Genomic DNA, 26,441 nt, shown 5'->3' on the forward strand with positions numbered 1-26,441 from the left:
ATATGGAGGAAGGAGAGAAAATGGGCGAGGTGAGACAACAAATGGTCGCGGTCTGGGCAGAGGAGCCACGAGGAGAGAAGGAAATTATTATTAAGATTTTTTTTGAGTTTTTTTTTTTTTGTATTAAGACTTTAAACAAAGGTTAAGATGTTCGGGGGGAGGTATGGGGTGAAAAGAAAAAGGAAATACAGTGAAAGAATGAACGTAAATAAACAACAAAAACCACAGAGGAGACAGGAAAGCTTCGAGGGACCAGGCCCCAAACGCGGCGTTAACAAAACGACTATTACACACAGGTATGCACGATTTACAAACCGAGATCTAACTAGAAACACACAGGAGACACATACACAGAAAAATAAACAGTAGATATTTGGCAAAAACACAAACGGAAAATATTTAACTTCGATGACGTGGAGAGCTTGGAAGAACACGACCTCACCAGAGGAACCGGAAGTGGAAGTTTAAACATTTTCAAGTAATCAGGAAAAAGAACAGCAAAGCGTTTCAAAACAAACATCACATGCCAAGTCTGCTGCAAAGTTTATACAAAGCGTTGTGCTGTGCAATATTTCTCACCAATAGGTTGAAGAAAAGTAATGATAGCTGCTTTCCCATTTTTCGCATAATCCACATTAAAGTCGAGGTGACTGCGTCCACTGCTCTGTTCTATGAACGATGTAACCAATTTTAATGGTGTGTTTTCATCCAGACCTTCCAGCTTCATATGATAAGCATCAATGTCAAAGCTGGACCCATTCCGAGCCTCAATGTGAAGCTCCTTTCCATCAATCTTGTACTTGCCAGTTGCTAGAATTGTATTAACTTCTGAAACAAAGCAAAATAAAATGAGAAATAAAAGAAGAATATACAACACTATTTGAACATTGAACAGTGTTCTAGCTTTTTATGTATCAAAGGTTTAATGACTCATCAGGAACTCCAATAGTGGTTTTGAACTCTGGACCTTATGATATTGAGCCAGCCACCTTAACTGTTCAGCCAACACCAGGCGAATACTCCTAACCTTCAGGATATTTTGCAGTAGCACATGCTTCCTTCAGCAAAAAGGTGGTAGTTAGAGGGTTTACTCAGTCTGTGAGGTTGGTGGTTCGATTTCGATCCTGGACGAGTCATACCAAAGACTTTAACTCGAAAAGAGAATTTGACACAGACACGTTGAAAGATATGCCTTCACCAATGTTAGATGTAAACGTCAAGCCACTGTAACATTTGATCCCAAATAAAGGTTACATTAAAAAACAAAGGTGTTGCATGTATTCTCTCGTGTTCTCACGTGTTTTAGCTTGTTCTCGCTTGTTCTCGCTTGTTCTCACTTGTTATCTCTTGTTATCTCTTGTTCTCACGTGTTATCTCTTGTTCTCACTTGTTGTCTTTTGTTCTCTCTTGTTCTCTCGTGTTCTCTCATGTTCTCTCTTGTGTCCCATGTTCTCCCTTGTTCTCTCGTGTTCTCTCTTGTTATCCCGTGTTCTCTCGTGGGCACTGTTATTACACCTCCCAAATTCCAGGAGTACCTCTGGCTACGACTTCCCCTCTTTTCCCAAATCATGCTTGTCTATGTGTTGCAACGTCCTTCCAACAGTGATGACTCCATCTTTATCTCTCTCTCAAATGACATGGACAAACTTTTAACCACTCATCCCAACTATCTCTTCCTCCTATGTGGTGATTTCAATTGTCAACATGCCACTTGGCTTGGTGTTGGCACCTCTCTCACCTGCCATGACTCTTCAGCAAAGGACTATCGTGCCTCCATGGGACTGACCTACATTTGAAATACTGTGCTATATTATCGTTTTTGGCCCAATCAATGGTGAAGAATCACGTGAAAATATAAATCTCGCAACCGGATCCTCACCAACATGGAACCAATTGGTCCTTGTCACGCACACAACCTACCCACCAAGTTTCATCTGAATCCATCCATAACTGTCCAATTGTGGACAACTGTTCCTTCAAAATAATGCTCGATAACAACTGCTTGCTTAGCAAGTGATCACATCTGAAGTTTTCATTACATGTTAAAATTGTCTTATTTGCATATTGGGGGTAAAGACAAAAAGGTGCAGAGGTAGCGCACATACTTTTGAGTTGTCTATCCTTCGTTGGTATTCCACCTGATCAGTTGGTGAACAATAAATATCCCATGATGTCTGTGAACGAGTTATTGCTAAAATGGGAATTCCTGCACTAACCTCCAGAGGGCATCAGTGGCAGAACCGCGGACACGAGAGAATGGTGTGCGCACATATGCGCAAACTCGTAGCTAACTGACTCACGATTCAACATGCATGCAACAAACAAATTAGTCACACGTGTTTTGCTGATGTTTTATCATTTACAATGAATGTGCAAAAGTTTTCAAAAGTGCTATCAGGAGATATTATGCACATTATATACTTATGAGGTACAACGCTAAACTTATACAAAAAATATTTTAAATTTTCAAAAAAATTAACACGAAAAATACAACGGACGTGCCTGTACCGAGCAACTTTGGTGTGAATAATGTGTAATCAGGAAAACTACCAAATACCCCCTCTCTCCTCCTCTTGTCTCCTGCACTCTTTATTATATGTTCTATGTGCGGTTCGGGTGCTGGTGTTGGCTTAGCAGTTAAGGTGCTGGCTTGGGATCCTCGGATCCTGGGTTCGAATCCCGGTCTACGGCTGAATTAATGCCACGGGGGTTGACTCAGCCTGTCATCCTTCCAATGTCGGCAAATTGAGTACCAGTTCACTGGTAATTCCTTGTGTGTCGCAAGAGGCGACTAACAGGGTTGGTGGCAGGAAGGGCATCCGGCTGTAAAACATTGCTTCAAAATGCGGACCATGGTGCCTGAAAAAGGCCAACCCCCTGCTCTGCGGGGAAAAATGGCCTCTGAAGGTGGTACTACTATGTGTTAGCTCTTACATGAGCCTCGACTAGGTATACAAAAAAGAATAATGTTTCAGATATAAATCATTAAGAAATGGTGCTTTCTTTTGAGCAGTATTTTATAGGGCACACAAATTAAAATTTACAACATTTTTGAAAACATTTGCCAAAAACCTATTTGTGGTGGAGCACCTACCTTCAGCAGTCTGGCAAGTCAGTAGCATGGTGTTCCGTTTGAGGGTAAACAACTCAACACGATGATGCAAAATACCCTCAAAGAGGAGTTTCTGCTTTTCCCCATCAATGCCATCACAATGAATCAGAATATCGTTTTCACCTGTGAATGAAGACAATATAAATTTACCATAAACTCATTGATTTGACACATGATCTTGCTCATAAGTAGAGTGAAATATCGTGTGCATTAAACTAGATTTTGCATCGAAGAAAGAGAAAAAAATTGTAAAAAAGCAACATTTCTGGGTGTCCCGCAACTGGCAAGAGATAAGCGGATGAATATGCATCCAAGTTCAACTCATCAAAATTACCAACCAGCAAACCCAGAACCAAACTCTTGTCTGGCACTAATATAACGTGAGGTGCAGTATCACATCATTTGCACGGAGCAGCAAATACAGAACTATAAATAATCTCAAAATGCCATCCTAAAGTTTCCGCTTTGCACTTAAACTAAACTTGATGAAAACGACAGTGAAAAAAATTTGTACATTTTATTCATTTGTGTTCTTCCTCTTCTCATAATAAAGCTTTGTGAAAGATTTGATGGCAAAACCTCAATTGGTTAAAAAAAGGTTATGGCCTGCACAGTCTCACTGATGCTCAATGGTAAATAAATAAAGAAACACAAACGATGAAAAAAACATGGGGCATTTCACACTTGACACACTCTGGCGGGGCTAATTAGGCTATTTATAGTCACGATCATCTTGCCCTTTGACATTTTGACCCATTTTTTAAATCATTTTTATTATTTTCTCCATATTCTCATAATAAAGGTTTAAAAAAAATTATGACAAAAGCTCAAATGGTAAAAAAAGGTTATGGCCTCGACACACACACACCACACACACACCGCACACACACCACACACACCACACACACACACACACACACAATTGCAAACCTCGTCTCCCGCTGTGTGGGGGGAGGGGGGACGGGTTAATAATTGTTAAGTGTGCTAAGATGTACAGGAGTCAGACAGGGATGCATGCTGTCTCAACTTGTAATGGACTGGGTATTAATGAGGACTACAGAACATGCCAGATGTGGCACAGACTGGTCTCAGGGTGACCATCTGGAGGAACTCAGCATTGCAAATGATGTCTGTTTGCTATCTGTCACCAAGGGAAGTTCACAAGAGAGAGTAAATAGGCTCCAGGAGTATTACCTCCAAGTCGTACTGAAAATCAACACGAACAACATGGAGTGCGAGATTACTTGCAGCAGACAACAATCATGATGTCATGTGCAATGACTTGCGCACACGAGATGTCGACAAGATCATGAATCGAGGGTCCATGTTTATTGTAACAGGAAGGGTTTGGGGGAGTAGGTATACTCAGATGTTCGGTACTCAGACCTGATCGAATACAGTGGAGAAGGAGCTGAGGGACCGAGAAACCACCTGGACTGCAATCAGTCAGTGGGCCCAAGACAGACGAAAGTGATGCAAGTTCCTCAAGAGACTCCATATGTTGTCAGGCTTGGATAGGGATCTAAAGCAAGTGAGCAAGTACTTGAGGGGTGTCGAGGATTTCTGTTTTATATTGTTGTTGACATGGCTGCCGATTCAATCCCGCTCTAACATTCGCAAAAGGAATGACTTGAAGGCAGATCTCAAGTTTTCACAACAACAGGCACTAGTTTGGCTCGCTTGCCAATTAGCTGTGCCAAGGCCAACTGAAGTTGAGATTTTTTTTAACTTCGGAACTTAGAGGTCAGCCCATTTATGTACTGTGGGCCAAAGTGGTCTCCAGAAACTCAAACTAAGGCTTGTGTGAAAATATCCCCCATGAAAATGGACTGGCTTAGCAGTCCACGATGGGATTAAATTATTTTTGTTTATTTTTTTGAACAATGGGTGAACATTATTTTTGTCTTCACTGTATCCATTTTTATTTCTATTCTCCAAATTTAACTCTTCCACAAGGATTTTCGATATTAAAACAATGTCATCTGTGAACTGTAGGTGGTTTAGTCTTCCTCTGCTGACAGTTAGTGCTTTATTTTCCCAATTCAGCTGATGGAACACTCTTCCTCGGCCTGCAGTCAACAATTTGTGAGAGAATGATTTGGCTTGTCTGAAATATCTTATAAAATTGATATTGCCACGATTCTGGTGCAGTTTGAAGATTACGATACGACCAGGATAGGCTCCAAAATAAATTGTAAATGATATTGTTATGTCGGGGGGGGGGGGGGGGGGGAGGTGGAGGATAGAGGAATATCTAGGGACAGGTAGGTCCGAATAGGTCGGTGATCGATTGTCGTGATAGGGAATCTACCTGAAATAAGTTCTATGTGCAGCCCGGATGTCCGTGAAAGTCGTATCTGTGTCCCCTTCACGAGGGGGTGGGGCGTGCAATGTAGTGCAGGGATTATGGATAAAATTCCTTTGTTTGTCATTCCCTCTGTCGCCAATCCAGTGTCCATTATGGCAAAGCACTCATATAGACACTTACAGTCACGTGAAAAAGTAAGTACACCCCGTGTAAAGTTTTGACTTTTTCAACATATTTCAACATACAGCTATTTGATCTTCATTTCAACAATATTGACAGATAAAGGTGATATAATATAACAAATATCATGAAACATTTACATTTTGTAGTCCATTGTATAATTTAAATAAACATAAATGCAAATTTCGCATGTGGAAAAAGTAAGTACACCCCCACATGTATCACTACTTCAAATACCTAAAATTAGAATCAGGTGCACCAGCTCAGGTGCAAATGATTAGAACATCATTAGAGAGGATCTTGCAGGAACCTGTCTTATTTAAACCTCAGACATTTAGTTTGGTTTGCTCTTTGTTGTTGAAGTGTGCGGCATCACCATGCCTCGACCAAAAGAGGTCTCTGAGGCCTTCAGAAAGAAGGTTATAGATGCCTACGAGTCTGGGAAGGGATTTAAAAAGATGTCCAAACAATTTGAAATCAATCATTCGACTGTCGGGAAGATCATCTACAAGTGGAGAAGATTCCAAAGAATTGCCAACTTGTTCAGGCCAGGCTGCCCCAGCAAGTTCAGCCTGAGAGCAGACCGCAAGATGCTGAAAGAAGTCTCTAAGAACCCCAGAATGTCATCACGGGACCTACAGGTAGCTCTTGCCACTGTTGATGTCAAAGTGCACGAGTCTACCATTAGAAAGAGGCTGCACAAATTTGATCTACATGGGAGTTGTGCCAGGAGGAAACCTTTCCTTTCCAGAAAGAACATCAGGGCAAGACTAAAGTTTGCCAATGAACACCGAGGCAAAGACCAGCACTTCTGGAACAATGTGCTCTGGACAGATGAGTCAAAGGTAGAGCTATTTGGCCACAGTACCAAAAGACATGTTTGGCGAAAACCAAAGACAGCATTTGACCACAAGAACCTGATACCAACTGTAAAGCATGGTGGTGGAAATATTATGGTTTGGGGCAGCTTTGCTGCATCAGGGCCTGGGCAGCTCACCATCATACAGGGTGACCCAAAAAAACCTCCCACATCACCTGATCCGGAAACATTTCCCTCAGCACTTGCAATGATCTTCGAGCTGTGTGTGCCGTAGCTCCATCTTGCTGAAACCACACATCGAGTTCTTCAAGGTCAAGGTGTTCGAGTTGTGGCCTTAGAAAGTTTTCGAGCATATCAATGTAACGGTCAGAAGTTATGGTAACAGTTACACCACCCTCTTCAAAGAATTAAGGACCCACGATGCCAACATCAGCAACAGCGCACCACACAGTCACTCGATCGGAGTGCAACGGTCTTTCGTGTAGCATGCGAGGCTTGTCTTCAGAGCAATAGCTAAAATTTTGTTTATTTACAGAGCCACTCAAATGAAAATGAGCTTCGTCACTGCACAAGAGAACAGCATCTTCCGGAACACGTTGCAGAATGTTCTCGCATAACTCCCTGCGGCTTATCCAGTCTCTCGCATTGAGTTCTTTCACAACCGTCATTTTGTATGGTTGGAAGTGGAGGTCTTTGTGTAAGATTCTCCTTGCAGTTTCCCGGGATATCCCTACAGCTAAAGCATGCTTTCACGCAGAACGTCTCGGAGACTGCACAACAGATCGCCTCAATGCTTCAATATTCTCAGGCGTACGAGCGCTCCTAGGTCGACCAGGTGATTTTCTTTTTAAAGCTGAGCCTGTTGCCCTGAAATTCCCAACCCACTGCAAGATGGTTTTCCGATCTGGAACGTTTTGGTTCCGTGGAATACTGAAACGTCTTCGAAAGGCCCTCTGCACGGCGATCACGGAACGGTTGTTTGTGAAGAACGCTTCGACAGCGAACGCACGGTGTACTCCCGACCACACCATGTTGGCGACTGAGGACGGTTGGGGTTGGGCTACCAACAGACCCTAGCCCCGCCCCTCCCACCTCACTACTGCCAGTGCTACAGCCTTTCGAAATGTGGGAGGTTTTTTTGGGTCACCATTATATAATCCACTATGAATTCTTCATTGTACCAGAGGGTGCTTGAGGATAATGTGAGGCCATCTGTCGGAATGTTGAAGCTCAACCAAAGGTGGACCTTGCAACATGAAAACGAGCCTAAACATACCAGGAAATCCACCAAGGAATGGCTGAAAAGAAAGAAATGGAGGGTTCTGGAATGGCCAAGTCAAAGCCCGGATCTAAATCCCATCGAGATGTTGTGGGGGGATTTGAAACGACCTGTGCATGCACGAAACCCCTCAAGCATCACACAGCTGAAAGAATTCTGCATGGAGGAATGGGCAAAAATTTCTCCCAGTCGATGTCAGAGACTGGTAGACAGTTATAAGAAACGCCTACTTGAGGTTGTTTCTGCCAAAGGGGGCAATACCACCGATTAGAGCCAAGGGTGTACTTACTTTTTCCACATGCAAAATTTGCATTTATGTTTATTGAAATTATACAATGGACTACAAAATGTAAATGTTTCATGGTATTTGTTATATTATATCACCTTTATCTATCAATATTGTTGAAATGAAGATCAAAAAGATGTATGTTGAAATATATTGAAAAAGTCAAAACTTTACATGGGGTGTACTTACTTTTTCACGTGACTCTAGATAGGTCCCTTAGTGCACACATTAATTAAATCCCCTCCCTTACAAAAAGACTTTGGAAGAAAACATACAGGAAGCCAGATCGGGGCACCGCCGCATGTGGCCGCAGCCAGCCACACCACCAGCTGGCCGAGCTACGAGCATTGGGCAGGGCAGGCTATAGCCACGCCCAGGGAACGTGTGATTGGTTGAGGCGGAAGGCACAAACATTCGGCCAATCAGAGCAGAAGGTGCCAAATGACCATTTAGAAACAGGTCGCTAGTTGGAGGACAAGCGCGAGTGACGTGAAAAGGCGGGAAAGATCACAAAGATGAGAGGGACGGATTGGTAACGCACCAGAATTGACGTCAGACCAGGGTTGACAAAACGTCACGCTCGCGGGCATTTTAGTCAGTTCGTGCTGGTCTGTTCGTTCTGAGTTCTTCGTGGGAGGCTCTTTGTTCTTCGTTGGAGGCTCTTCGTCCTGTGTCTTTGCTTGTGCTTCACGCGTTGGTGGATTGGCTTCACTGGTTCTTCTTCCCTGCGTTCCTCCCTGTTGGTCGTTGGCGTCTTCCCTGAACCTTTGTGGTGCTTTTGGTTCTTCGTGGTGCTTTTGGTGCTTGGAGCGAGGCTGGTGCTCGGAGAGAGGCTCGGTGCTGTGAGCGAACGGGAGCTCGTGTGCGACCGACGAGGGGCGAGCAGACGAGGCCGCTGAGCGGGTGGCTCGGGGCCGAGCAGAGCATGGGCGAGGCGGACGGAGGCTTCTTCGTGCCAGCATCGGAGTCGGACATAGCCGCGTTGGACGACGGACACACCATACAGACAGATAAGACGCACCACATCTCACACAAATACACGACGATTCTTTTATTTAATTCATCTCCTTTGTCCTGTTGTCAAGTCTGGTATGGGGACATCCCGATTTAGGACATTTATTTACCGGCGCGTTATTTTCCTGCCCCACTAATAATTGCAAATAAACCCTTGCATTATTTTCTTTCATTCCAAAATCCTGTGTCCGTTTTGAGTTAATTTCCTCCAGGATCGGAGCTGCCATCGGATCGCTACAGGTACGCGCTTGCCGCTTCTTCCTCTTCATTCTTCTGCCCGCGCTTTTATAGTCGAATCCGTAATTGATCGTCGCATCAAGTAAAGCCGTTCAGTCATCCACGGTCCTACGGTATTAACCGAGGGTTTCGCCTGACAATATTGTTACAACAAATTTTGTACAGTGAAATAACCACAGAAACTCATGCCATGCAGTGTTGGGAAAATTATTTTTCAAATCAAAAATATGATCAAAAACATTTTCTATGTCTCTCCGAAAAGACCGACTGGACAACCCTCCCATCTACCTTCTCAACAATCCTCTCCAAGAAGTTCTGTCACTCAAGCTTTTGGGTCTCATTATCTGCCATGATCTTTCCTGGGAAAACCACATTTCCAAGCTGGCCTCCAAAGCCAGTCGCCGACTGGGCATCCTCCGCAACCCACTCCTCCCTCCAGGTCTTTAAAACAGCTGTTCACCACCATCTCTTATCTTCCCCCATCCAAAACACTGATCTTTTCCCCTGTTAATTCACCCCAGATCCACTTTTTTGAAATACCAACTTCTTTTCTGGAAGTCCTAGCAGTATCCATGTGTTCAACTATTAGTGTCAAACTAAACTATTAAACTATTCGTATTAACTAGCAGTGTCCAACTATTATGATAAAAAAGTGACAGAGTGGTTATGCGGTTAGCTTGAAACCAGCAGATGAAGGTTCACTTCCTTTCTTTTTAAATAATTTTAAGATATGATGGGTTTTCAAATGTATGGAAAGTGGGAGGTGTTCCGTATATTCATTCAGGGTTGTATAAAGGTAAGCTCAAGGTGTTTGGTTCTCGTTTTGAAGAGAAAGCCTCTCAGATAATAAATATTAAAATAATTGTTGCTGCAAATGAAATTATAGACCCAATAGAAGATAAAACATTTCGTGTTGAGTAAGCATCTGGGTAGTCAGAGTATCGACGAGGTATTCCTGCTAACCCTAAGAAATGTTGTGGGAAGAAAGTGAGATTTACCCCCGTAAATATAACTCAGAAGTGAATTTTATCCCAGGTTTTGTTAATTGAGTATCCGGAGAAGAGAGGAAATCAGTGCATGTTCTTTGCTGTTGTACTTGTGTGCTTCCCTCTCTCTCTCCCCCATCTTGTCTCCCGCTCCCTTTATCTTATGTTTTGTGTGTCCGTTTTTTGTGTGATTTCTGTTAGCTTTTACATGAGCCTCGATCTTGTATACAAAAATTAACTAGAGGTTCCAGGGAACCTGAACTTAACTGGGTCAAGTCATGTCATAGGTTACGACGAGGACATTTTTCGGACATCGTCAAAACCCGTAATATATGTGTTGAGGTTTGTTACATACTGTCTACACACCAAGTTTCAGCCTTCTAGCTACATTAGGAAGTACCAGATTAACAAAAATTTATTTTTCAATATGGCCGCCCTGCCGCGCCCATTTTTGGGCGTGCCCAAATGCAATCCCAAACTAGTTTATGTCTTAAAGATGCTGCATAACAAGTTTCATCAAATCTCATCAATATTTGTGACTTTTAGAGCATAGACGTCGAATTGTTTACAGACGACAGACAGACAGACAACAGACGGACGACGGACGACGGACACTGAGTGTCGACAAAAACTCAGCTGGACATAGTCCAGTTGAGTTAAAAAGAAAAAAAAGCTTGAGAGAATGAATGAGGGTGAAGTGATGGGAAGAATTGCTTACCCTTTTTTGTAGAGGGCTCGTCTCGCTCTTCAGACAAAGCAAAATGTTCCGCAGTGAAGTTACTCTCTTCTAAATCGAGTGAGTGAATTGACGCTGACTTCATGATATTGGCACTGTTGTCTTGCTTCTACAAAGTAAACATTTCCTCAAATGATTATGTCAGTTTTCAAATGGGATAAAATGAATTTCATTCAAAACAGTTAATTATATTTTTAACAAACGTCCAATGAGTTTTCACCACGGTCTGATCTGATCTGTCACATGACAATGAAAATCTTTGCGGTGCCATGTTGGTGTTTTCTTTGGACTCTCTGGACCAGTTATGGCAAATTTTGGCATTGCGACCAAAGTGCTGGTGACAATCACCCCGAATTATCAAAAATGCCCATGGAATATTTAAATGCTGGTATAGCCAAAGGAACTGTTAAAACTGAACTTGCTGGTTATTTTCCCAGTGCGACCTGTGATTATAAAAAAGCTTTCATGTCGCTGCCATGCTTATGAGCGGACAATCAAGACAACTTCAGCTGAACACATTTTCGAGATGAATGTAAACAATTCTTGCTTTAAAAAATGAGCGACAGTAATATATTTGGATGAATGATTACCGATTGATGGAATGTCTTTTCTTTCAACCAAAATCATGCATTTTGTGGCTTTGGCAGGAAGAAAATATGGAGGGAAGGAACAACAAATAATTATGAAAGTTTTGTAAACGAAAACATGAAACCTGTTTAAATTTATGTACATTTAAATTCACACAGTATGGTGATGATTGCCTTCCAAGTGCAAAGGATATCCGTGTTGAAAACCTCCTTGGGGATTGGAGGGTTGTGAAGAACAATGGGACAAATAATAATATCCGTGTTGAAAAGCTCCTTGGGGATTGGAGGGTTGTGAAGAACACGGTGACAAATAATGATATCCATGTTGAAAACCTCCTTGGGGATTGGAGGGTTGTGAAGAACAATGGGACAAATAATGATATCCGTGTTGAAAAGCTCCTTGGGGATTGGAGGATTGTGAAGAACAATGGGACAAATAATGATATCCATGTTGAAAAGCTCCTTGGGGATTGGAGGATTGTGAAGAACAATGGGACAAATAATAATATCCGTGTTGAAAAGCTCCTTGGGGATTGGAGGGTTGTGAAGAACAATGGGACAAATATTGATATCCGTGTTGAAAAGCTCCTTGGGGATTGGAGGATTGTGAAGAACAATGGGACAAATAATGATATCCATGTTGAAAAGCTCCTTGGGGATTGGAGAGTTGTGAAGAACACGGTGACAAATAATGATATCCGTGTTGAAAAGCTCCTTGGGGATTGGAGAATTGTGAAGAACAATGGGACAAATAATGATATCCATGTTGAAAAGCTCCTTGGGGATTGGAGGATTGTGAAGAACAATGGGACAAATAATGATATCCATGTTGAAAAGCTCCTTGGGGATTGGAGGATTGTGAAGAACAATGGGACAAATAATAATATCCATGTTGAAAAGCTCCTTGGGGATTGGAGGATTGTGAAGAACAATGGGACAAATAATGATATCCATGTTGAAAAGCTCCTTGGGGATTGGAGGGTTGTGAAGAACAATGGGACAAATAATAATATCCATGTTGAAAAGCTCCTTGGGGATTGGAGGATTGTGAAGAACAATGGGACAAATAATAATATCCATGTTGAAAAGCTCCTTGGGGATTGGAGGGTTGTGAAGAACACGGTGACAAATAATGATATACGTGTTGAAAAGCTCCTCAGGGAATGGAGGATTTTGAAGAACACGGTGACAAATAATGATGGATAGAGTCAACAAAATGTTGATCAAGGAATGCTCACCATCACGGGAAGCAATCAGAAGCTGATGCTTCGGGCATTAACCCTTCGTTGGAGCAATACAATCCTCATGTGATTTTTCCAACAACCCTTTTGGGTCCTTTTGCTCCGACGAAGAGTTATCATACAAAATGTCAGGTTCTCTTTGCTTCCAATGGCGGCTAGGATACCTCGATCAACGTTATGTTGACACCATCCATTTTCCAGACTAGTTCTTCATTATTTGAACAATGATACCCTTTACTGCTTACGTACATGTCCTGGGGAATGTTAACCTGAAGGCATATGAAAGCCTCGACTCCAATGATGCAAAATAGACAGCCACATACTACATCCTAGCACAGCATTCCTGTTGCTTGTGGGGGGAAAAATTCAACAATATCCTCAAGTGTGAGGTAGAACAAGTATGTGTGACTTAGCCAATGAGAGCAGCCACACAAATCTGTCGTAACTATTAATTACAAGTTAAAACAGTCCAGTGTGCAGATGTGTATGACAAACCTCTTTTTTATCTGCGGCCTTTGGGGCAGGTTGCAGCACAGACTCTGAAAAAGAACAAGGCAAATGAAAAACCGCAGAAGAACATGAAGCAATAAAGAAGCACAATGGTCAAAAGTCTGATAATTATTTATTGTTTTAAAATGCTGCCATGCACAAACATGCACAAGTCAGCAATGGCTTCAGATAAATTATAAATACAAGAGCATGGTAGATTTTTTAAAACAGTGAAGGTGTAGTGGTGTGAAATTACTCGGTGAATTAAAGCTGTCTCACTATTGGCCAATTATTTGTCAAACCAACCTGGAATTAACATGCTGACATACAGTAATTGCAAAAAACTTTAGGTGCAAAAGTCTCAGAGTCCTGGACCGGTTGGATGCAACTGGGTAGGGTGAGTACAAAGAGTGAGGGGTTCAGGATACAATATTTTGGAAGTAAAACACAGAAATGAAGAATTCAGTCATCGCACGAGCAGAATTGACTGTGGTGGTATTTAAGGTAAGGAGAGGATTGGAGGGGGAACATACACCAGAGAGACTTAACAAGGGACCACCAGATTTTAGAGGTGGGAGACAAGTTTGTAAGTTTAGTTTTGAGGTTGGACAGATGTCGTTTTCTGGCTCTCCCAAGAGTGGATACACACGTGTGGGCTTTGTGGAATGAGCTGAGGTTGCCTGCGGTTGGATTTGCCTTCCAGGAAGAGAAAGCATGTTGTTCAAGGCAACTGCCTCACAGCAGGATTCAGTGTACATTGTTGGGAGGAAGGGTATGATAACTAAAGACAAGATGGGATGAATCTGTGCATAAGGGAGAGCAGGTTTCTGTGTAAGAATTCCCAGGATGAGTTAATATCAGGGACGGTAGATATAGGAGAACAGGCCTGAAGTGCAATGGCTGCTTGCAGTCACTGTCGATTTGCCTGAGTGAACTTCCAGACTCGCCGGCACTGAGACTGTTCTCTGAGAATGGCCAGATAGATGTTGACCTTCACAAGCACATGCTCAGATGAACCAATGGGAGCAGAGGAGGAGCAGGAGACATTGATGGGAAAGTTCGTCATAACCAAATCCAGAAGGAAGGATTTGCCATTGACAGAAATGCGGGTTGGAAAGTTTACAGATTAATTCAGTCCCACAGAGTCCTTTGGCCTTTGCTGAAATTCCACATCTTATGAGAGAGGTACCAGCACCCAGTAAATTGGCATGTTGGCAATTGAAATCACCTCGTGTGAGGATGAGAGAGTTGTGATCAGTGGTTAAAGGTGGTCCGTGTCACGTGAGAGATAGCGTTGTTGTTGGAGTCGTCACCGTTTGGAGGATGGTACAAGTTACAACACACAGGAAACAAGATGGAGCAGAGGGGAAGTCACAATTTTTTTTGCGACTTCCTTGGTAGTCACAATCAATTGGGAGTTTTAAAGTGAAAAACCTTTCCTAATACTGTGAAGCACAAAGCACATTTAATGCATTTTAAAGCACATTTAACAATTGGTATATTTGCTGAGCACAATTGGTGCAAGGCCCAAAACTTGTATCAAGGGAGGCGCAAAGCGCCACTCCCTTATAAATGGGACAGTTTCCCCAGATGCAGCTTCAACATGGGGACTGAAAACTCGTTTCTCGGCTTCAACTGGACGAAATCGGCTGCAAATTTCAGAAGTAAATGCTTTGCACATCGAGGTAATATGTTCCAAATTTCACCAACGTTCGTTTCCGCATTCTTGAGTTTTATTAAGAAAACCGTCGAATTCACGTTGGTGTCTGTCCGTCCGTCCATCCGTTTCCCCGCCCAAAATGCGTTGGCGCTCATATCTCAAAGGCGATACTAGGCAGGTTCACTATGTTAACAAATATAATTTCGTCAAAATTTTGGGAGATTAGCAAAACTATACATTTTTGGAATACTCAAAGCATTGGGAAAACAAAAATTAATGTTGGCATTTGCACAGACACCTGCATGGCCGCCATTTTGGATTTTCAAAATGGCCGCCATAAAATACATATTTTGCGCTATCTCGGCTTCTAGTCAACCTAGAAACTTATTTAAATATGCTAATCCTATGTTTTCTGGGTCAAGGAATCCAATAAAGGCCTCAAAATAGTGCTCAGGATTATAGAAAAGCAACAAACAAAGAGAATTGAAAACAATATTGTCTTTATATTTGTGATATAACGGCATTACATAATACATGATATTGCAAGTCCTTTGAAGTTATAGGTATGGGTTTATAAAGCAGGAAAGCAGCCTTGTTAGTATCAGATTGAACTATAAGTTCTATACACAGGATCTACTAGGTCTATACCATACAGGCATATGCTTTTACAGATCTTCATCACTGTCCTGAGTGTCATTTTCGCAAAGGTGTCTACGCAAATGCGAACCTTAATTTTTGGTTTCCTCATGTCTGAATATTCCAAAAATGTATAGTTTTGCTAATCTCCAAAAAATTTGAAAGAAAAAAACATAGTGAACCTGACGATACATTGAAACGAGCTGAAACTTGGAATATACATCAGCCAATAGGTCTATCGAATGGCTTTTGAAACACGTTCAAAATCTGCGCTCATTAAGGGAGTCTACAGGGGGTGCATTACATATATATGTCTAACCCACCAGTAAGTAAAGTTTTTTGAACTGTAAGAATCAAATTGGCGCCCCTTTATATGAACTTTTCTAGAGCATTACTTGGTTCCTCTTAAGAACACAAGGGTAGACCAGCATGCACACAAGGCTTTTTGAATGTCCCTTCTTTTCTATTATTTGGCATTTTCTACAAGCTATGGAATGGAATGTCCCTTGTTTTCTAGAGTTTGCCGCACAGCACACACCATATAAAGGGACCTTTTCTATGCCCCTGACATTTTCCCCAAGAATGTAAATAGCATTCAAAGGAAGATCTCCCATAAAGTTGTCATGCATAAAATGGCATGTTCAAATCATAAACACATTCTTCATACTATTGATTTTCTTGCCTTCACCAATAGAGGCACCAAAATGATAAAGCAATAAGTTAGAAACTACACAGAATCCTATAAGCAATATGACCGAGAGTTCTTGAACACCCACTCGTAAATGAGATTCACCTTTCCAGTGCAGGGTAGTTAGGGGAATTTTGCATATCTTATGGCAATGGTAGGTCTCCTCAGTTACCACGAGCAGATTGATCGTCTCCAAAGTGGAGATCATATGTGCCACATCTTCAGGGCGCTTTCCCTCAACATTTATTCCATTGATCTGAAAGGCAGCAGGAAAATAAAAGTGCGAAAGAAGTTCAAAGACTAATTTGTAAGTAAAATGCAATATAAGGAGCGAGTTGTCAGGCATGTAATTTTTTGTATCGTCGAGACATTTGTGTCCATGTTCTCACATCCTGCTTTGCTACTTGTCCTCACAGCGCTCTTTTTACCTCTGACACTGAAAGTGGATGGAGGTTATGTTTTCACCCCTGTCTGTCTGTCTGTTTGTCTGTCTGTCTGTCTGTCTGTTTGTCTGTCTGTCTGTTTGTCTGTCTGTCTGTCTGTCTGTTTGTCTGTCTGTTTGTCTGTTTGTCTGTGAACAGGATATCTCAAAAAGTTGTGGACAGACTCAGCCGAAATTTGGTGTGTGACAAGAACGAATCAATTCGATTTTGGTGAAGGTCCGGATTTGGATACAAGAATTGTTTTAACTTTGAAGTGATTCTTCACCATTAAGTGAGAGGGCCAAAAACATTATACACTGTACTGCATGGTATTTCAAAAAGTTGTGGATGAGTTGTGACAAAACTAGGTGGATGAGTTCGTTCGACAACAAGAACAAGCCCATTCAATTTTGGTTCAGCTCCGGATCGAGATCTGGCTTTGGTTTCAACAGCGTGCAGCCGAGCTAGGTGTGAGGCAGGAGCACCAGCCCAGAGGGGAGCACAGTCACAGTAGATAATGTAAGGTTGTGCTTTGCAATTATTGCAGGTCAAAATATTACATGAAACAACAAGGAAAGAGTGGGGCAAAGGTGACTCAAAATCTCCTGATTTATGGCTCAAAACCAGGTGGCCCATCATTGCATTATTAGACAAAGATAAGTTCACAATAAAACTTCAGGCAAATGACATGCCATGTTTTCTTGGTGGGCATTAAAGATCCCAAGGTGACCTTCATGAAGAACACTGAAAGGATCAAGTTGTCATCCTAATGAACAAACTATGTGGAGCCACCATCACAGTGCCAGGGAATCCTGGATAGGTATTCAAAAAAAGATCACTCGGCTTCATTGACAACAGTTTCAGTGCACGACAGAATGTCACAATATAAAAGTAAATCATGCTGTAGTGAGCGTTTCACCTTGATTATGTAAGCTCCATTCCACAGGCCAGCCTTTTCAGCTCGCCCCTTCACCTTCTTTACATAATGTTCCAGTTTGTCTTTGTTTGTGCACAAGGTGAAGCCGAAGCCTCTATGTCCTTTATCCAAGCAGCAAAGATATTGATGGTGGTTTGGGGAACAAGATTGAATTGCCTGATCGATGGAAAAAAGGAAAAGCATTCATGACATCACACATAATCTGCTCAATCTATTTTTAATGCAGAGGTCGATGTTCATACATGTATTTGATGACAAAAAGGGCAGGAAGCCAAGAAGGTGGAAGCCAACAAACCACCGCGGTCAGCAAGCCAACATGCAAGCCAAGAAGGTGGAAGCCAACAAACCACCGCGGTCAGCAAGCCAACATGCAAGCCAAGAAGGTGGAAGCCAACAAGGTTAACAAGCCAACATGCAAGCCAAGAAGGTGGAAGCCAACAAGGTAAACAAGCCAACATGCAAGCCAACAAGGTTAACAAGCCAACATGCAAGCCAACAAGGTTAACAAGCCAACATGCAAGCCAAGAAGGTGGAAGCCAACAAGGTAAACAAGCCAACATGCAAGCCAACAAGGTTAACAAGCCAACATGCAAGCCAACAAGGTTAACAAGCCAACATGCAAGCCAACAAGGTTAACAAGCCAACATGCAAGCCAAGAAGGTGGAAGCCAACAAGGTAAACAAGCCAACATGCAAGCCAACAAGGTTAACAAGCCAACATGCAAGCCAATAAGGTGGAAGCCAACAAGGTAAACAAGCCAACATGCAAGCCAAGAAGGTGGAAGCCAACAAGGTTAACAAGCCAACATGCAAGCCAAGAAGGTGGAAGCCAACAAGGTAAACAAGCCAACATGCAAGCCAACAAGGTTAACAAGCCAACATGCAAGCCAAGAAGGTGGAAGCCAACAAGGTAAACAAGCCAACATGCAAGCCAAGAAGGTGGAAGCCAACAAGGTTAACAAGCCAACATGCAAGCCAAGAAGGTGGAAGCCAACAAGGTAAACAAGCCAACATGCAAGCCAACAAGGTTAACAAGCCAACATGCAAGCCAAGAAGGTGGAAGCCAACAAGGTAAACAAGCCAACATGCAAGCCAAGAAGGTGGAAGCCAACAAGGTAAACAAGCCAACATGCAAGCCAAGAAGGTGGAAGCCAACAAGGTTAACAAGCCAACATGCAAGCCAAGAAGGTGGAAGCCAACAAGGTAAACAAGCCAACATGCAAGCCAAGAAGGTGGAAGCCAACAAGGTAAACAAGCCAACATGCAAGCCAAGAAGGTGGAAGCCAACAAGGTTAACAAGCCAACATGCAAGCCAACAAGGTGGAAGCCAACAAGGTTAACAAGCCAACATGCAAGCCAAGAAGGTGGAAGCCAACAAGGTAAACAAGCCAACATGCAAGCCAACAAGGTTAACAAGCCAACATGCAAGCCAAGAAGGTGGAAGCCAACAAGGTAAACAAGCCAACATGCAAGCCAAGAAGGTGGAAGCCAACAAGGTTAACAAGCCAACATGCAAGCCAAGAAGGTGGAAGCCAACAAGGTAAACAAGCCAACATGCAAGCCAACAAGGTTAACAAGCCAACATGCAAGCCAAGAAGGTGGAAGCCAACAAGGTAAACAAGCCAACATGCAAGCCAAGAAGGTGGAAGCCAACAAGGTAAACAAGCCAACATGCAAGCCAAGAAGGTGGAAGCCAACAAGGTTAACAAGCCAACATGCAAGCCAAGAAGGTGGAAGCCAACAAGGTAAACAAGCCAACATGCAAGCCAAGAAGGTGGAAGCCAACAAGGTAAACAAGCCAACATGCAAGCCAAGAAGGTGGAAGCCAACAAGGTTAACAAGCCAACATGCAAGCCAACAAGGTGGAAGCCAACAAGGTTAACAAGCCAACATGCAAGCCAAGAAGGTGGAAGCCAACATACAAGCCAAGAAGGTGGAAGCCAACAAGGTTAACAAGCCAACATGCAAGCCAAGAAGGTGGAAGCCAACAAGGTTAACAAGCCAACATGCAAGCCAAGAAGGTGGAAGCCAACAAGGTAAACAAGCCAACATGCAAGCCAAGAAGGTGGAAGCCAACAAGGTTAACAAGCCAACATGCAAGCCAAGAAGGTGGAAGCCAACAAGGTAAACAAGCCAACATACAAGCCAAGAAGGTGGAAGCCAACATGCAAGCCAAGAAGGTGGAAGCCAACAAGGTAAACAAGCCAACATACAAGCCAAGAAGGTGGAAGCCAACAAGGTTAACAAGCCAACATACAAGCAAAGAAGGTGGAAGCCAACATACAAGCCAAGAAGGTGGAAGCCAACAAGGTAAACAAGCCAACATACAAGCCAAGAAGGTGGAAGCCAACAAGGTAAACAAGCCAACATACAAGCCAAGAAGGTGGAAGCCAACAAGGTAAACAAGCCAACATGCAAGCAAAGAAGGTGGAAGCCAACAAGGTAAACAAGCCAACATGCAAGCAAAGAAGGTGGAAGCCAACAAGGTAAACAAGCCAACATACAAGCCAAGAAGGTGGAAGCCAACAAGGTAAACAAGCCAACATGCAAGCAAAGAAGGTGGAAGCCAACATGCAAGCAAAGAAGGTGGAAGCCAACATACAAGCCAAGAAGGTGGAAGCCAACAAGGTTAACAAGCCAACATACAAGCCAAGAAGGTGGAAGCCAACATACAAGCCAAGAAGGTGGAAGCCAACAAGGTAAACAAGCCAACATACAAGCCAACATACAAGCCAAGAAGGTGGAAGCCAACAAGGTAAACAAGCCAACATGCAAGCAAAGAAGGTGGAAGCCAACATACAAGCCAAGAAGGTGGAAGCCAACAAGGTTAACAAGCCAACATACAAGCAAAGAAGGTGGAAGCCAACATACAAGCCAAGAAGGTGGAAGCCAACAAGGTTAACAAGCCAACATACAAGCCAAGAAGGTGGAAGCCAACATACAAGCCAAGAAGGTGGAAGCCAACAAGGTAAACAAGCCAACATACAAGCCAAGAAGGTTCAAGCCAACAAGGTAAACAAGCCAACATGCAAGCAAAGAAGGTGGAAGCCAATAAGGTAAACAAGCCAACATGCAAGCAAAGAAGGTGGAAGCCAACATACAAGCCAAGAAGGTGGAAGCCAACAAGGTAAACAAGCCAACATGCAAGCAAAGAAGGTGGAAGCCAACATGCAAGCAAAGAAGGTGGAAGCCAACATACAAGCCAAGGAGGTGGAAGCCAACAAGGTTAACAAGCCAACATACAAGCCAAGAAGGTGGAAGCCAACATACAAGCCAAGAAGGTGGAAGCCAACAAGGTAAACAAGCCAACATACAAGCCAACATACAAGCCAAGAAGGTGGAAGCCAACAAGGTAAACAAGCCAACATGCAAGCAAAGAAGGTGGAAGCCAACATACAAGCCAAGAAGGTGGAAGCCAACAAGGTTAACAAGCCAACATACAAGCAAAGAAGGTGGAAGCCAACATACAAGCCAAGAAGGTGGAAGCCAACAAGGTAAACAAGCCAACATGCAATCCAAGAAGATAGGAGCGAACTAGCAATCCAAGAAGATAGGAGTGAACTAGCAATCCAAGAAGGTGGAAGCCAACTAGCAATCCAAGAAGGTGGAAGCCAACAAGGTTAAGAAGCCAACATGCAAGTCAAGAAGATAGGAGCCAACTAGCAATCCAAGAAGATAGGAGCGAACTCGCAATCCAAGAAGATAGAAGCCAACTAGTAATCCAAGAAGATAGAAGCCAACATGCAATCCAAGAAGATAGAAGCCAACATGCAATCCAAGAAGATAGGAGCCAACTAGCAATCCAAGAAGATAGGAGCGAACTCGCAATCCAAGAAGATAGAAGCCAACTAGTAATCCAAGAAGATAGAAGCCAACATGCAATCCAAGAAGATAGAAGCCAACATGCAATCCAAGAAGATAGGAGCCAACTAGCAATCCAAGAAGATAGGAGCCAACTAGCAATCCAAGAAGTAAGAAGCCAACATGCAATCCAAGAAGATAGGAGCGAACATGCAATCCAAGAAGGTGGAAGCCAACATACAAGCCAAGAAGGTGGAAGCCAACAAGGTTAACAAGCCAACATACAAGCAAAGAAGGTGGAAGCCAACAAGGTAAACAAGCCAACATGCAAGCAAAGAAGGTGGAAGCCAACATGCAAGCAAAGAAGGTGGAAGCCAACAAGGTAAACAAGCCAACATACAAGCCAAGAAGGTGGAAGCCAACAAGGTAAACAAGCCAACATGCAAGCAAAGAAGGTGGAAGCCAACAAGGTTAACAAGCCAACATACAAGCAAAGAAGGTGGAAGCCAACAAGGTAAACAAGCCAACATGCAAGCAAAGAAGGTGGAAGCCAACATGCAAGCAAAGAAGGTGGAAGCCAACAAGGTAAACAAGCCAACATACAAGCCAAGAAGGTGGAAGCCAACAAGGTAAACAAGCCAACATGCAAGCAAAGAAGGTGGAAGCCAACAAGGTTAACAAGCCAACATACAAGCCAAGAAGGTGGAAGCCAACATACAAGCCAAGAAGGTGGAAGCCAACAAGGTTAACAAGCCAACATACAAGCCAAGAAGGTGGAAGCCAACATACAAGCCAAGAAGGTGGAAGCCAACAAGGTTAACAAGCCAACATACAAGCAAAGAAGGTGGAAGCCAACATACAAGCCAAGAAGGTGGAAGCCAACAAGGTTAACAAGCCAACATACAAGCCAAGAAGGTGGAAGCCAACATACAAGCCAAGAAGGTGGAAGCCAACAAGGTAAACAAGCCAACATGCAAGCAAAGAAGGTGGAAGCCAACAAGGTAAACAAGCCAACATGCAAGCAAAGAAGGTGGAAGCCAACATACAAGCCAAGAAGGTGGAAGCCAACAAGGTAAACAAGCCAACATGCAAGCAAAGAAGGTGGAAGCCAACATACAAGTCAAGAAGGTGGAAGCCAACAAGGTAAACAAGCCAACCGGCAAGCAAAGAAGGTGGAAGCCAACAAGGTAAACAAGCCAACATGCAAGCAAAGAAGGTGGAAGCCAACAAGGTAAACAAGCCAACATGCAAGCAAAGAAGGTGGAAGCCAACATACAAGCCAAGAAGGTGGAAGCCAACAAGGTAAACAAGCCAACATACAAGCCAAGAAGGTGGAAGCCAACATACAAGCCAAGAAGGTGGAAGCCAACAAGGTAAACAAGCCAACATGCAAGCAAAGAAGGTGGAAGCCAACAAGGTAAACAAGCCAACATGCAAGCAAAGAAGGTGGAAGCCAACATACAAGCCAAGAAGGTGGAAGCCAACAAGGTAAACAAGCCAACATACAAGCCAAGAAGGTGGAAGCCAACATACAAGCCAAGAAGGTGGAAGCCAACAAGGTAAACAAGCCAACATACAAGCCAACATACAAGCCAAGAAGGTGGAAGCCAACAAGGTAAACAAGCCAACATACAAGCCAAGAAGGTGGAAGCCAACATACAAGCCAAGAAGGTGGAAGCCAACAAGGTAAACAAGCCAACATGCAAGCAAAGAAGGTGGAAGCCAACATACAAGCCAAGAAGGTGGAAGCCAACAAGGTAAACAAGCCAACATGCAAGCAAAGAAGGTGGAAGCCAACATACAAGCCAAGAAGGTGGAAGCCAACAAGGTTAACAAGCCAACATACAAGCAAAGAAGGTGGAAGCCAACATACAAGCCAAGAAGGTGGAAGCCAACAAGGTAAACAAGCCAACATGCAATCCAAGAAGATAGGAGCGAACTAGCAATCCAAGAAGATAGGAGTGAACTAGCAATCCAAGAAGGTGGAAGCCAACTAGCAATCCAAGAAGGTGGAAGCCAACAAGGTTAAGAAGCCAACATGCAAGTCAAGAAGATAGGAGCCAACTAGCAATCCAAGAAGATAGGAGCGAACTCGCAATCCAAGAAGATAGAAGCCAACTAACAATCCAAGAAGATAGGAGCGAACTCGCAATCCAAGAAGATAGAAGCCAACATGCAATCCAAGAAGATAGGAGCCAACTAGCAATCCAAGAATATAGGAGCGAACTCGCAATCCAAGAAGATAGAAGCCAACTAGTAATCCAAGAAGATAGAAGCCAACATGCAATCCAAGAAGATAGAAGCCAACTAGTAATCCAAGAAGATAGAAGCCAACATGCAATCCAAGAAGATAGAAGCCAACATGCAATCCAAGAAGATAGGAGCCAACTAGCAATCCAAGAAGATAGGAGCCAACTAGCAATCCAAGAAGTTAGAAGCCAACATGCAATCCAAGAAGATAGGAGCGAACATGCAATCCAAGAAGATAGAAGCGAACATGCAATCCAAGAAGATAGAAGCCAACATGCAATCCAAGAAGATAGGAGCGAACATGCAATCCAAGAAGATAGAAGCCAACATGCAATCCAAGAAGGTGGAAGCCAAGATGCAATCCAAGAAGATAGGAGCGAACATGCAATCCAAGAAGATAGAAGCCAACATGCAATCCAAGAAGGTGGAAGCCAACATGCAATCCAAGAAGATCAGCAAGCCAAAAAGGTGGAAGTGAACAAGATCAGCAAGCCAACATTGATAAAAGGAATATGCTGTCAAAAAATAACAGACACGAGTAGATGAGCCTGGCATTAGTTGGTGGACATTAAATATCCCATGGTGTCCTTCACGAAGGTTAGTCGAGTTATCGTCGGCACCCTGAACAAATTACAAAGTTCTGCGAGAACAGACAGAAAAAAAAAAACTGCAACAGTAGCACATCCGTACTCGCAGCAACAACTACATTGACGCAAACCTGCAGCCAGCTGCCGTATATATGAGAAGAAAAGAAAGAAGAAGAAGAAGAAGCAGCCTGGACCCAACATATAACAATCAGTCAGATGACCTAAGGCTGTAGTGCCTCGACTCTATTGACAAAATAATCTTCAATAATTAGCTGTCCTAACATTCTTTAAGTCAAGTGGCAATTCCAGTTTATACATCCCACCAACCGTTCAGGTTGATGAGGAATCTCACATTTGTCTTTATCTATTTTTTTTACAACAAATGGATGAGTTTGTGTGTGTGTGTTTGAGGCATACTTTTTGTGTGTATTAATTACATACATCTATTAATTAATTATGTATTACATACAAATGTACCTTTTAACTATTTAGACTGCTGAGACCCCTTTCACGTTTGAATACCCTTTAAGACCCCTCAGAACTTTAAGACCCCAAAGACCCCTAAAACACAGGGGATCCAAAAGTCCTCGAGGATCCAAAGCACCCAGAAGACCCAAAAGTCATGGAGGACCCAAAAGTCTTGAAGGACCCAAAAGACCCAGAAGGCCCAAAAATTCTCGAGGACCCAAAAGACCCAGAAGGCCCAAACATTCCTGAGGACCTAAAAGACCCAGAAGACACAAAAGATCCTGAGGGCCCAAAAGACCCAGAAGAGCCAAAAGTTCCTGAGGACCCAAAAGACCCAGATGACCCAAAAGCACCGAAACCAAAAAGGCCCAGATGACCCAAAAGTACCCAAGGACCCAAAATACCCTGAAGACCCCAAAGACTCAAATGATCCAAAGGTCCCCAAGGACCCAAAAGACCCAAAAGTCCCCAAGGACCCAAAAGTCCCCGAGGACCCAAAATACCTAGATGACCCAAAAGTACCCAAAATACCCCGATTATCCCGAATATCCCAAAGACCAAAAAGACCCAAAAGACCCAAACGTCCCTGACAACCCAAAAGATCCAGAGGACCCAATAGAACAAGAGGACTAAAAACTCCCAGACCCAAAAGACTCCAATGACCCAAAAGAGTCAGAGTCTGGCAGACAGGTATGCTACAACGCGGTGAAGACCAATGAAGATTTGGTCCAATCTACCAATCGGCCCACTTGTTATGCTAAAGTCTCATCTCAAGGTATATGGAATCCCTCTCTGCTTTGGTCGGCTACTCTGTTGTTATTCGTGTTTTTATTTTAAGCTCAACGGCTTGGTGATTTGACTTTGGGATGCAATGAATTGTGAACTTAGAAACCATATAGCATCATAACAGTGTGGTGGAAAAGGTGCAAAGAAAGTCATAGTATTGGAATGAAAACACTTACCTTGTGAGATTTCTTAATTGGAGATTTGTCACACCTTTGAGAACACACACGCACACACACATGATTTTACGCCGTGCTTTAATTCAACTTCATAAAGAGATCTATGAGCAAGGAGCACAACTTGAGGCAGGATTTGACAATAATATCAGGAATGAAACATCGCAACAAAACATCGTTTCAATAAACAACAATTGGAATACATTTACATTGTTGAAAAATAAATGTTAAATTTAGGAATTTTCATCTTCCCACCAAACCTTTCATATACTCACTCACTGGACAATTGTCATATATTTGCACCACCTTAGCAGAAATACAGCCATTAATTACAATAGTCAATGTAAAAACAGATCGTATCAACCAAAGGTCCAGTGAGCTTATTTCCAATCCAAGCAAAATGATGAAATCCATTGTTTCTACTGATGTCAAGTCTTTCCGCTTTTCAAAACGCCTGATCTCTGACTATCAATTTGGATTAAATTCTGGTCACTCAAGCAATGAGTCTGGCATCCTGCACTGTTTGTCAAGCTCACTTCTGGTGGCATACAAAGTTACCTTCCTACCTTTGCTTTCTTACTTCCTCCACTTGCACAGTCAATGTGATGTTATAAATGGAACGCTCTCCATCTCTCTCCTCTCCCAGTGGAGGCTTGAGGTCCCCAAGGTGTGTGTTGGGCCCAGGCGTGTTCCTCCACTTCATAAATGACCACTCTGATGCTCTTGGAAACACTCTCTGCCTCTTTGCAAATGACTCCA

General features: G+C 42.9%; 1 protein-coding gene across 1 annotated transcript in view; it reads right to left on the reverse strand.

The window, feature by feature from the left end:
- Positions 1–26,441, reverse strand: part of LOC137430792 (uncharacterized) — a 60,629-nt gene that overhangs the window by 8,854 nt on the left and 25,334 nt on the right. The window contains exons 9-17 of the mRNA XM_078782750.1: positions 25,686–25,719; positions 17,601–17,774; positions 16,365–16,515; positions 13,282–13,325; positions 12,951–13,055; positions 11,179–11,343; positions 10,941–11,067; positions 3,095–3,235; positions 580–828 (exon numbers count right to left, since the gene is read on the reverse strand). Of these exons, the coding sequence (XP_078638876.1) occupies positions 580–828; positions 3,095–3,235; positions 10,941–11,067; positions 11,179–11,343; positions 12,951–13,055; positions 13,282–13,325; positions 16,365–16,515; positions 17,601–17,774; positions 25,686–25,719 (1,190 nt within the window). The remainder of the gene's footprint in view (positions 1–579; positions 829–3,094; positions 3,236–10,940; positions 11,068–11,178; positions 11,344–12,950; positions 13,056–13,281; positions 13,326–16,364; positions 16,516–17,600; positions 17,775–25,685; positions 25,720–26,441) is intronic.

Source organism: Myxine glutinosa, chromosome 7 (genome assembly GCF_964187855.1).
Source record: "Myxine glutinosa chromosome 7, kmMyxGlut1.1, whole genome shotgun sequence".
Taxonomy (NCBI): Eukaryota; Metazoa; Chordata; class Myxini; order Myxiniformes; family Myxinidae; genus Myxine; species Myxine glutinosa.